The sequence below is a fragment of the Perissodus microlepis genome, chromosome 17 (assembly GCF_051167445.1).
Source record: "Perissodus microlepis isolate ML-2025 ecotype Zambia chromosome 17, ASM5116744v1, whole genome shotgun sequence".
Lineage (NCBI taxonomy): Eukaryota > Metazoa > Chordata > Actinopteri > Cichliformes > Cichlidae > Perissodus > Perissodus microlepis.
The window spans coordinates 4,749,000-4,762,304 of record NC_140477.1 but is presented as its reverse complement, the minus strand read 5'-3'; the positions used below and the strand labels follow the sequence as shown (position 1 = coordinate 4,762,304).

At 40.0% G+C, this 13,305-nt stretch overlaps 1 protein-coding gene across 1 annotated transcript in view; it reads left to right on the top strand.

The window, feature by feature from the left end:
- Window positions 1-12,463, top strand: part of cerk (ceramide kinase) — a 50,772-nt gene extending 38,309 nt beyond the window's left edge. The window contains exons 12-13 of the mRNA XM_084910206.1: window positions 4,706-4,884; window positions 8,227-12,463. Coding sequence (XP_084766332.1) covers window positions 4,706-4,884; window positions 8,227-8,344 — 297 coding nt within the window. The 3' untranslated portion in view covers window positions 8,345-12,463. The remainder of the gene's footprint in view (window positions 1-4,705; window positions 4,885-8,226) is intronic.
- Window positions 12,464-13,305: the final 842 nt, after the last annotated feature.

Here is a 13,305-nt window from a genome sequence, read left to right as displayed (position 1 = left end):
GTTACAGTGAAATTATCAAGCAAAGGGAAAGATTTCGCTGCTCCGAGTGACACGAAGCGTGTCTCCAGTCCCAATTAAATATTTTAGCATCTAGATGACTCAGAGAAATGTGCATGCACAACATAAAATTACCAGCCTTCACTGGCAATGCTGCTGAATGTAGGAATTAAAATGACTTTGACTGCTGAGGATTTCCCCTGAATGCTATAATCCAAACGCTGAGAGTCAAAAGCAAGATATTAGCAATGGGACACAGTTTGGTTCTGTTTATCTATTACCCCCGATTTGTCTGGGTCTAATTAGCAAACGGTAGCGCGATCCTCGATTGTCCCAATTTCCCAAATGGGGAAGTCGCTCTTTGTTTCTGTTTTCAACAACAAACAATGTAACTAATGAATATTTATTTGTCAATCAGCAACTTTTCCAAACAATCAGCTACTATCAATTATAATCAAATACCACTATTACCAAGAGTACCACAGTGTCTTAATTTAAAAAAATAATTATCATTAAAAACATTGAATATATGGTACTAATAAGATGGCCATTATTATTCCATGAGCTGGGGAATTCACAGTTTGAATGACTGTGCAACTAATGCCGCTCCGTTTTTATTCACGGATCATTGAATCACTTTTACAAAGTAAAGGTACAAAACAAACAGAATTTTCACTTAGTTTTAATTATTAATGAAATGATACATGATGTTTCTTTAGCAGTTTTCAACATTTCCCTCCCTTTTAATGTTTGCAAATCAAGCAACTGGTTTGTTTTACATGATTACACAGAATGTTTTAAATTCTGTGTTTAATGATAACTCGAACTAAATTCGAGTGTGTTGCATACGGGCAACACACATTGAATGGCACATAAGGGAAATTTTAAAAACATAGAGACATTAATAACTGCTGTGTGTGTGATGGAGTTTGCACATTTTTTCTGGGGGGTTAGTTTGTTTGCCCGTCTGTTAAGGAGGTACGGGTACATACAGGTCCATATACACACACACACACACACACACACACACATGCTACGATCATCATAGTAAGTAGACGCTGACATAGAATTATGTTTCAGAGATATTTTAGTAATATACATGTGTTCTTTTTCATCATTTCACAGCAAATGACAGTAAAACTAAATTAAAGATCCTACATGAAGCTGGAAATTATTCCTTCTAAATATTAGCATGTTAGCCCTGGCTATTTGAGCTCGATAAGCTAGCATTGCTGTTTAAAGCTTGTTTTATATTACACACTCACTTGTCACAGCTGTGTAAGGAAAAGAAAAGAAGTCTCGTTAACCACCGTCCAGGAATCGCAGATGTCTGAATGTGATAATGGCAACGAAAAATGATGACATGCTGCATCTCTAGGCTGTCTTTGCCGCTTTACTTGCGGCACAGAACAGGAGACGAGTATGAGTAGGGTGATCGGGACTTTGCGTCAGAGTTCAGCTAATATCAGCATCACTGTCCAGCCAAGCAGAGAGAAACAAGGAGTGAGAAGCCACTAAGCGTATTCATGGCCTTGTCAGAAAGCCTTTTAGGCAGACCATCCAGCATGAATGCAAAGCGGCTGCAGTCATAAAGCGGGTCTGATGTGAAATAAATGGCTTTCACTCCACTTTCAGGATGAGAGAGGGTCAGAAAGAGAGGGGAGGAAGGTACAGAAAGAAAGCAAGACAAAACAGAGAGGAGTTTAGAGAGAAAGTGGCACCCTGTGAAGTTTAAGAAAATAGGTTCAGCTCTGTCTGTGCGCTTTCTGCAACACTGACGGAAATGAAAGGGGATTTTTGACAAAATAATTTCTTTTCATCTTTCTTTTTTCTTTTCCTTCACTCCTCCAGTGTTCACACAGTTTTCATGCACTTGCATGTTATCTGACCCGCATCTCTCCCTTTTGCCTGTTTACATCTGTCACTGGAAAAAGAAGGAAAAAAGGCCCACATGTTGATATAAGGACGTTCCGTAAGAAGACAGCAGGAAAAATACAATATTTACTCTACACACAAGGAGCCTGTAAACTAAATTTAAGTGTAATTTTTCAGGAAAATGGGATTCTCTGATCACTGGATGGGGCTGTGGCTCAGGTGTTAGAATAATAATAATGTATACTTTATTGGTCCCCGTGGGGAAATTCCTCTCTGCATTTAACCCATTCACTCAGTGAAGCAGTGGGCAGCAATTGGGCGCCCGGGGAGCAGTGTGTAGGGACGGTATCTTACTCAGGGGTACCTCAGGGTAGCCGTTCAGTGGATTTGAACCCCCGATCTTCCAATCATGGGGCCACCACTCTACCTACTGAGCTATCCCTGCCCTGAATGGGGCACCTACCAATCAGAATGTCAGTGGTTTGATCCCCAGCTCCTCCAGTATGCATGTTGAACTAGATGATGAACTCCAAGTTTCTCCTGATGGATCCATCAGTTTGAGAAATCTTCAGGAAACAAGAGGTTTTGGTTTTCCAGTAGATTTAATTAGCATAAATGCCCGCCAGTTAACCCTTACATATTGTTTGACCTGTTCTGACATCAGTAAAAATGTCTGTGTATATTTTATCGGGCAGTGTTGACAGAGATCAGCGAGGACCTTGACAAAGTCATGGGACCCGTCTGCGTTCCCACTACCACACTTGCCTGGGTTCCTGCAGTGATGGGCACCTGCTGGGCTTTGAAAGATCACAGGGGTATTTTAGAAAAGTGAAACAGCATAAAGGGCCTTTCATGGGTTTTTGTACAGAAACGAATCCTGTTTCTCATTCGCAGGTCGTAAGGTCAGTGTACAATCCACTGTTTTGTCTGCACTTGATTACGGTGATATTGTTTATATGCATGCTTCTTATCCACCTGGAAGCCTCGATTCTGTGTGTCACAGTCCATCACGATTTATTACAGGCGATTCTTTTCTTACTCGCTGTGGCATCGTGTATGGAAAAGTGTGTGGGGGGGGGGTCCTCTCTATCATGTTTATTTACAAGGCCCTGCTGCAAAGACTGCCCACTTGCCTCTGCTCCTTAATCAAATTTAAAGACGGTGCTTAGAATATCGGGTCACAGGACACTTTAACTTGAGCTGTACATGTTATTCATGCCGAACTTGAAAAAACTGGATTTAAATACTTCGCTATAATTGAGGAAAACAAAGCAGTCTCTGGGATATTTCAACGTTGTTCTTAATTTGTGATCACTCATAAAGTGCAGTTTTTGATTGCAATATCAGTGAGACTGTTCAAATAAAGGATTTAATAATAATGACAATGATAATGTACAACACAACAGCGGCATTGTTTCCTGGGGTTTGTGTTGCATATGAATGGTTTGTACATTTGCACAGCAAATGGAAATGAAGAATGACAGGGAGCGTGTGTCTTATAGTACGCATAAAGAAATGAGCAGGCGGGGAAAAATGACAGCATAACACAAATCTAACAGTCAGTGAAGTGCAAACAGCTTCCTGTATGACTGGGGAAATATGGTGCACAAAATGAGGTCATGCAGAGGTCAGAAGATGCCTTACCGCTACAAGAGGTGTGCCTGCAAGCACAAGAACCTGCAATGTGACTAAACTGTCCGTTATTTTGAGCAAACTGAGATTAAAACGACGATCATACGCATGATTGGCACATCCATAATATTATAACAGCACCTGAGCTGCAGTGAATGTGGGGAAAAGTGTGGATGCCCCACATATGCAAGGTCTCTACAACCTCTTTGAACGACCAGGCGAATGCGTCATAAGCATTTCTTTGTCTGTTTAGTGTTCTGTTAATGAATGTTGAATAAATTTTGATCACTGTAGACAGGAGTTATGAGGATTTTTTTATAATGTACTGTAACAGTGAGAACAGTGTTTAACAGTTGTTATGGTTACAGATGGTTGTGTAGTAAAACAGTTTAAGATTGTTCATGCCATTGTTTTTTAACTTCCAATAAAATGTCAGTAAATCATTATGGCTATAATGTTATCATGTGTTAGGAAAAATGGGACATGTGATAGTAGATGTGCTTGCTCTGTGAAACTTTAATAATAATAATAATAATAATACATATTATTTGAGGGCGCCTTTCAAAAACCCAAGGTCACCTTACAAAAGAACAAAATTAATAAAAGGAGCAATAGTCATAAAATACATAAAATAAGTTAAAATTGCAAAACAGAACTTGACAACAGATAAAATCAGCACTAAAGTGAATAAGCCAGTTTGAACAGATGTGTTTTAAGCTGTGACTTAAATGCGGGAAGAGAGTTTATATTTCTTATTGCTGGAGGAAGAGATTTCCAGAGCCAAGGAGCAGAGCGACTGAAGGCTCCGTTCCCCATAATCAAGGGTTAATCATTCATTTATTGTTGTTAGACAAGCATTTATACATTATGTAATGAGCTGTAGTTCAAAATCTGGTGGAGACACTTATTATGAGGAAATTCTAATTAGAAATTCTTTTCTAAAATGCTGTTTTCCATCCTCACTGTTCAGTATGTCTTATTTCCTTGTGACTCTGAATGAAGAAACGTTGATTTAGTCGAGCACTAAAACAAAGATGAGCTCTTGTGTCGGCTCTCAAGCTGCTCACTTTGAAACCTTTTCAGGTGATCCGGGAGCATAACATCTGCAGCATCTGTGAGAACATCTGTTCCTTTATCCATCTTATCTGTCCGTCTTCTCCCCTTTCATCATTTCTCATGTGTCTCTGCTTTTCTCCCCCAGTTTGACCACCCTTTTGTAGAGGTCCACCGGGTGAGGAAGTTTCGCTTCGAGCCAGAGCGCCACATACTGGTTTCACTGGAAGACCTGAGCGAGCCTGCAACAAAGACTGGCTACAGCACTCCCCTTGGCAGCTGGAGCTGCGATGGGGAGATCCTGCCTGAGGTTGCCATTCAAGTCAGGTAAATGACAACAGAATCATGTGTGACTGCACAGACAATTGTGCGACGTACACTACGAGGCATCATAAGAGATTCAACCAAGGTCTGACTTGTAGAAATACTGCATTTGGCTCAGGTGAGGAATGATGTCATCCAGGTCATGGTAGTCTTAATCTCAGACTCTCAGGGCAGCGTTATAGGTGGCACCTATAATGTTGACACCCCTTCCGAGACTCAAATGATTACAAGGTGGGTCAGTAACTCTGAGGACCACCTCCAAGGGGAAAATCCCACTAGGGGTTAAATACCTGGGAATATCCGGACCAAAGAAACCTCTGTGGTAAGGGGTTAAACCCCAAAAGGAAGACTTTCGGTACAGTTACATGGTCTACTTAGATGCATATTTGCATACTCGTATAAGATCCTCTGGGTGATTTATAGAAACGTTTGGTGACTGCAGTGAACATGTGAAATTGCCTGGAATACACTAAGGTGCTTAAAAAAAATGAAAAAAGAAAAGAAATCTCTCAAACTTGGGGAAACCAACACTGGAAAAACAATAAAATGCATTTTTATTTATAAGTTGTGATGAATGTTTTGCTCATATATTAGACATTTTAATGCTTTTAAACTCTACTTTGCCTGGTAAAGAGGAGCAAACTGCGATAACTTCTTTTTACAGTCTTATGAAGCTTGTCACTAAAATTGAACTCTGTGCGGCGGAGCGGTAAAGACGGGCCTGGATCACTCAGCATAGATGGCGACTGGCAAATGGTTCTGAATTGAAGCACATAATATTGTAGGAGCAGTATAATGGAAGAAGTATTGAAATACGTGCAGGGCTCATACCTATTGCATCATCATGGCTGGATATTTGTGGTAAAGACTTTCCTTTTGGGTATTAAGCTGTAATCTTGGCTTAAATTGCCCCAAATGTTCCTGAGTATTATGTCTTAAAGCGTAAGTAGAAACAGATTATGTTCTGTGTGCCTGACAACTCTGTATTCACAGTGCACTGAAGTAAAACTCAGATGTACAACTTTTAGCCGCTGCTTTGATCTAAACTGAAATCATAGAAAAAAGCCTGTGGACTTGGGTGACCGTGACTTTGCCTTTTCGCCTTGGTCGTTTATGGCTTTGAAACACCTAAAGGTACTGGGTAGATGGCTGTGAAAAGCTGTTCAGACATGCATGTTCCTTGATCCCAATGACTTCGGTGAATCCTGGATTTTAGCCATCAAAGATCGAGACATTCAGATCAGCCTTAGATAACTGTGTTTTTAGTGAGAATTGTTAAACATTAGCATGGTTACATGCCAGAACAGGTCAGCAGACTGATGACCAGAGACCTAGAAGTGTCTAACAGTGCAAGCAAAGAATACCTTAGACTGGCATATTACAGGGTGGGCAATATACAAAAGGGTTACCTATCTAACGAGATCCTAAAATGTCCTCTAAAGAGCAGCTGCCGCTGACAAAGTGATGACTGCTTAAGTGGACTGAGTTTTAGGATGCTGAACATGGACCTTAGGTTCTAGTCACACAGGCATGGAGACCAGTTGGCAACCATCAGTCGGGAGAGTTTTCCTCAACTGTTTGCAAGTGGTTTCTGGAGTTTGCTGCAGTCACTTTAGTTAACATGGAAGATACCAAACTACTCGACAAGTAGAAAACTGGTTGGGGAATGCACATTTTTACCTAGTTAGCGGAGATTGCCAGGGACTTACCAACTGGGCTCCAGGCTTAAGTCAGCGGCCCCCAACCTTTTTTGCGCCACAATATTTTCACGAGCTGGCCTTTAAGGAGTTGCGGATAAATATAACAAAATAAAACCAGTACCGGTACCAAAAGAAAGAAAATGTATTCATAGCACAAGGGAAAAGACCCAGGGAAACTGAGTTAACGATAAAAATGATCAAAAATAACGAAAAAACCCTGAAAACCATAAATTTCACACCTGAGCATCAACTCTCGTGGCCCGGTACCAAACGACTCGCGGACCAGTACCGGTCCATGGCCCGCTGGCCTAAGTGACCGAAGCCTTATTAGGCTGATAACATGTTCGCATGGCAAGGCTAGCTTGGCTACAAGCTATCCAAACTTTTAATATCTATCAGTGACCCATCTAGAGTTAGAGGTACAGGCAAAAGGAAGGGTTTTTAGCAAAGAAGCTATAATGCCCAAATCTACAGTTTTACTATTTGGCTAAAAACGAAAGAGGATTCGAGTGGTGTGCTAGATGCTAAGGAGTTATATTAGAAAACTTGAATTTGTAAAGAAAAAGCAGGAAAAAACACGTAGAGGATTTAAAGATCTAACAACGACAATACTCTGTGTGTAGCTAAATTGTCAATATAAAAGAAGGGCTGGTGATAAAGATGTCCTCCTGTGTGGCGAGACAGAAGCGAGAGCAGCAGTGCCATTAGCACCACTAGTTTCCAATAGTTTCTGGTCAGGAGAGTCTTTCACTGTTCCCCGCTGTACAATCTTGGCACCTCAATGGAATTAGCCCCCCTCATTATTCTGGCCCTGTCCACACTTCAGCTTTCCCCACTATCAGATCTCTATACAGCCGGCGTGGCACCGCTTGACGCATCATTTATTTCATGCTCCATTGTACTTCGCCAATGATGCATGGCGCTGTAATGTTGCTAATTTAACGGCCCTCCCCATGTTAAAAGGCTACTCCCCTTTAATTAAAGCAGAAGTCCGTCCTTTTATTGCCTCTTCCTCGCCACTAATCGTTCTTGGAGTGAGCCAGCCAGAGTGCTGCTTGGATAATAAATGGTAATAGCCCGGGTGCGACGGAAGGAAAGTTGGAGGGGGAAAAAAAGAGTGCGATGTAGGAAGTACATCTTTAGCAAAAGTTAAACTGAAGGCACAACTGTGATAAAGACAAATACTTAAAAACAAGCTAAGGTACCTTTTTATGTAATTACAACCTGAAGATGCCTCTGCTTGATTTTGTGTTTTCATTTCATGTATAAATAGAATCTAGAGATAAACAATTATATTAACTGCTGCTTACGTCTCCAAGAAAACAGCAGGTGTTCTGACATAAATATAGGTATCATTTAGGAGAAAAAGGCACAGGTAGTAATTAAGACTGTACAACACACTGGCCATTTTACAGCTTTTTTTCTGTGCATATACGCCATCTGTTATAGGCGGCACTTTAAAGGTGTCTGCGTCTCAGACTGTCTCTTTCAAGTTTGCGTGTCGAGTCCTTACACAGGGGTGCCGTTCCGTTGCTTCTGCGGCCACATGGGCAGTAAAGTCTCACAGAAAAGAACATAGTCATTAAGTTGATGGTTTGTTATTCAGGCTAAATGGTGCATTTTGTGTGTGTCTTTATCTCTGCAGTGTCCAGTGCCAGTTGATCAGGCTGTTTGCCCGTGGTATTGAGGAACAGCAGCAGCAGCAGCAGTGTGTGTCGGACGACCTGTGTACCCTCAGTGCCTTGGAGCCAACCACAGACTAGTTAGTGGATTGAGAGCTGAAGAGGACATTTAGCTGTTCAAAAACAACTTAGTTGAACTTAGCAAAGTTTCCTGGAAAAACGCATTCGTCATATCAGTTTAAATCCTAAATGCTGATGTCTCCTTGCCTCCTATCCATGCAAAAAAACAAAGGAAATGAAATTTAAAGGTGTTATTTGAAAAATGCAAAGCTAAAAAGCACTTCAGCATCCCATTAAGAGGATAGAACATTTAAATCCAAGGAAAAGTTTCATCACATGTTTTCAAGTCAACGAGTCATTTTCCCTTTGACATTTGAGGCTTTTCAGGTACAAAATTGCCTCATAGAGCTTGAAGTAAGCAGAGATATGATGTGCCTACTGCTGCCACATTGAAACCCAAAATGTCAGGTTTTGTATTTGTACTTTTTGGAAAATTAAGATGTCTAAGCTCAAAGGATCTGAAGCAGGGGAGTCCACACACACAGACACACGCACAAACAGATGAAACTGGACTTAACTATCCCAGAAGGTCTTTACCCTGCCATGAAGGAGAATATAAATGGGATTTCTCCCTACACAGCATGGACAGAGAGCCAAGGAGATGCAGCTTTGTAAGAAGGATGAAGAATAATCCCTGTGAAGTTACATTGATAAACTGAAAAGAGTAGAGAAAAAAGTAGCAAAAAACCAAATCTCTCCTTTTAGGGGGAAAAGGGGAAAAAATCATTTCATCTGTGACCCAGGTGGAAGCAGATATGAGCCAGGGGCACTAATGAAAAGAACTGAGTACCCTGCTAATACACTAACAGGACCCCGGTGACTGCTGGGTGATAAGGCAAAGTGGTTGCTAAGTGATTTGGTGTGTCTGAGCACTGCTGCGCTGCACCTGTGGCTCTGAGTTCTGCTCGTCTCTGGCTAAACTACCAACAGTTTAATCATCACCTGGGATTAACTAAAATTATCCATTGTTAACATCATTAGAGATAATGTATTGCTTTGCTTTGAAATTGGTCTTATTCAGCTTTTTCCTTTTTTTTCTTTCTTTTTTTTTTTTTTGTTTGAGGTCAAGCTGGTCTTGATATCACAGGAGAACGGTCGCCAGCAAATAAGAAGCTTTTATTTTTACAGTGATTATATAAAACTGTGTGTATGGTAATAATACATGAGGGTCCATGTATATGTGATTAAAGTAAAAGTGGGTTTTCTGCAGGTCCTTCGGGATTCGTGCGTGCGTGTGTGTGTGAAGATGCCAGTGATGATGATAATTTTTATTTTATTACTTAGGGGCTCATAGCTGCCATTTTACAGATGGTGTCTCACCATAGTTGAGATGCTTCAGATTGGAGTTGTTACTGAGGTTTTTGCAGACACATGATCACTAACAGTGTGATGTTCGTTTGTCCCCCATTTTGGATGTGTGACAATTATGGTTACAACATAGGGTCAAGTGAATAAAGCCTTAGTCACACAGACCTAGAGATCAGTCAGTGACTCCCTGGAAACCACCAGTCACTAGGGAAGATATGTAATCCCTGACCAGCTGGACAAAACCTCCTTAGCAGTGCTTTGATAGGTAGAAGATTGCCTCGTTCACCGGTAATTTGCATGGATTATGCAAGTTTGCCAACTACTCTCCAAGCGGTAGTAAGGCCGTTAAAAGTATGATACGAACCGAAATTGAAGCTGTTGACCTTGTAAAGAAAATCTGCACTTAATTAAGTGTGTTTGCTGTAGCACTGAGGCACTTTTACTATGAAGGCAAATATTTTGTTTCTGGTTTGCTTTGCACTTTTGCGAGTTTTGCCACTTGGCTAGCAGTGAGTTAATATTTATTAAAAAAAAGCTGGCATCCTTCATGAAAAGTACAGGCTTGCAACCAAAGAAAATCACAGCTAAAAAGCTCTTGGTTGCCCTCTTTGCAACCAGTTACAAACTATAGCAACTATACGCTAAACTTTTTACTCAGAGATTGGTGGATGTATCATGTCCAATATGGTAGACCACAGAGAAATATGTGCAGGATGTCTTGTGAGAAATTTTTATAGATGACCAAACGCACAAATGTAAGTAATGCAATAATCACTACCTTTTTTCTGTCAGACATCTTAAAACACATACAACACAATATTTTAGCTTTTAAAAAGCTTGATTTAACGTTATTCTTCATTAACGAGCATTATTTTGTGTATGTAATGTTCATACAGTATAATTTCAGAAAGATAATATGAAACAAAATTAAATCCCTTTTAATTTTGTGATGGGAATCTAAAAAGGTAACAAGCCATGGAAGTTAAATCCAAGTTAAACTTTTTAAACCTTTATTTACATTTTTCCACCAATGCTTTTCCTGGTGTTTGGTCCAATTTCTGTGCGCTTACAATTGTATTTTGATTAACTGTCATATCCAGAGTCAAAGGTTAACGCTCTCTATCTTTAAATGAATTAGCTCGCCATCTTAGCTGCTGATGTCACGTAGAAACTTAAACGCTCTTTATGCAAAGAGAGAGTCAAGCGCAAGACTTTGAAACAGAGCAAAACCTTGTAAAACCATAAATGATGATACTTTCCAACAGTTATAAAGTAGTTGATGTGAGAACAAGCGCTCTTTCATGTTGGCTCTATGCAGCTGGCTGCTCAAGTGCTCACAACTAAAAGCAAAGAGATGGTAACATCACACATTACTGGTTACTTGTTGGTTAAACTATTAAATGTAGTTTTAAAAAAAGGGTTTTTGTAACTTTGTCTGGGAATTTTATTGGGATAAAACCACCACTGTGCACTTACTGGGATATGTGCTATTGTATGTTATCACATTAGGGCTTCTTTCTATTGCCTTGCTTAGATGCCTTCTTTTCATGGGTCCAGTTAAGTGACGGCTGTTTATCAGACTATTGCACTGTGTGCATTACTGTCTGCAGGCACTGAAACTGTTTTTTTAGTGGAACCCACTAGTGTATGATAAAGATGTAAACTAAATCAAAATATAAAGTTAATTTAATTTTGACTCTTCATACTTTAGTACACACTGTACACAAAACAAGCTGTGATGTAACTAGATATGTTTTATATAACGAAGACCTGCAATAAAGTGGTTTTGAAATCAGATTTTTTTTCTGGCTTGAACTCATGGCGTGTCTGATGCCAGTGGTGTTTTATTCCCTTCTTTTTCTACTTCTTAAAGACACACTCTCTCCCACGCATGCACACAAAGGTCAGCGGTCTCCTGATCTGGCTTTCTTACTCTCACTCTTTACCTGTCTCCCTGTATGAGTGGGATTTAATAGGGTGCTGTGATGTGAGTGAGATGTTTCATTAAAGAACATCAGACATCAAAGGTCTCTGCTGAGATGGAGTGGTATTTCAAGCTGTGCTCATTTTGCCCACAGACTGGATCTTGTTTCTTTTTTGACACCGAGATAGGCAAGTATGGAAATCTAAATTTGGAAAGTAATGTCAGTTAAAATTTCTCACCCTGGATATGAATGCAAGTCCACAAATCAACTTGTCTCAGGTAAAACAGGTTGTAGCAATAGAAAAAATGTATTATTACGTTGATGTGCAACACCAATTACTTATTGACAGATCAAAAGTACCTCTACAGTAGTATTTCTTAACTACAAATTACTTCAGAGTCAAACAAAACACCTGCTGATTTTTTTCTTTTCTCCACATGTAATGGATTTATCCGTATTGGGCCCTAGTTTGCTGCTTTTTAAAACTATTCAGGCCGTGCACCGGCTGAATGTGCTACACCAAAGGTCGAAGGTGCTTGTGCCAATCAGCAGTTATTTTAATGGTGTGAAACAGCACAAAGTAAAGTAGATATTATATGGACTCTGGAGGGATATACAGTTTACTACTGTGCTTACAAAGTACTCACAACAGTTGGATAAAGAAGCTATATTGGTATGGCAGTGGCTGAGATATGAGATGTGACCTTTAGTTCCCTATATCTGTCAAGCTTTAAAGGCACCACTTCCCATGATACAAATTGTTATTGTCTTTGGTGAAACCCTCCATGACGAGTAAACAAAGCTTTCAAATTCCATCATTGATTTTATAATGCCGACTCCAATCCCATTGACATTATCAGGGTTTTCTTCTTGTCGACCTAAAACTCACACCAGGGCACAAAAAACAACTTTTGGCTAAAGTTTTAAAGTTAAATTAAAAAAGTTAAAAGTAAACACATCTTAATGGGATAAAGCCCCTTTTAAATTAAAGCTCTGATAATCAATTAACCCCTTCTAATTTGGTGATTACCAAAATGGAGCAACATGGTAACTACTACTGTGCAAAAGTTTCAAGCCACCCCTCATTTCTTTATACTTTGCTTGGAAAATGGGAAATGGGTGCAGCGATTTATAGGAACATGCAAAACACTATTTAAATGTAAAAAGAGTTTTTGCAATTCTAATAAGTCTGAAAGTCAATAATTGGTAAAACGAACTTTATTCTTCAACACAGATAGCCTTAGCTGTCTTAGGCAATCTTGTCATGTCTCTAAGTAGTCTTCAGGAATAGTTCTCTGGGCTTCTTGAAGGACATTCAAAGCTTCTTGTTTGGTTGTGCCCTGCCTTTTCATCTACCACACACCTTTCTCCGTTTCCCTTCCTTAAAAAAAATCTTCTTGACTGCCACCCTTCAACCGGGACCATTTCTGCTGAGGCTTCAGTGAACAGCAGATTGATTAAGGGAAGGTCCAGATGCATCTCTCATGTCCTTTGCTGCATTTTCCCCTTCTTCTTATGGCTTCTTATGACTTGCAGATACTGTTCATCTGCTCTAGATATTATTTTGGGGGCCTAACACTTGTCACTTTTTTCCTCTGCTTGTCCAGTTTCCTCAAATTTTTTAAGACCACACTGCACCTGACACTGAAAAGTCCCAGGCAATTGGCTAATAGGAATCACATCGTTGGTGCACAGTAACAATTTTATGCCTGTCAACATGATTTGGCATTTTTCATAGATTCAAGCAAA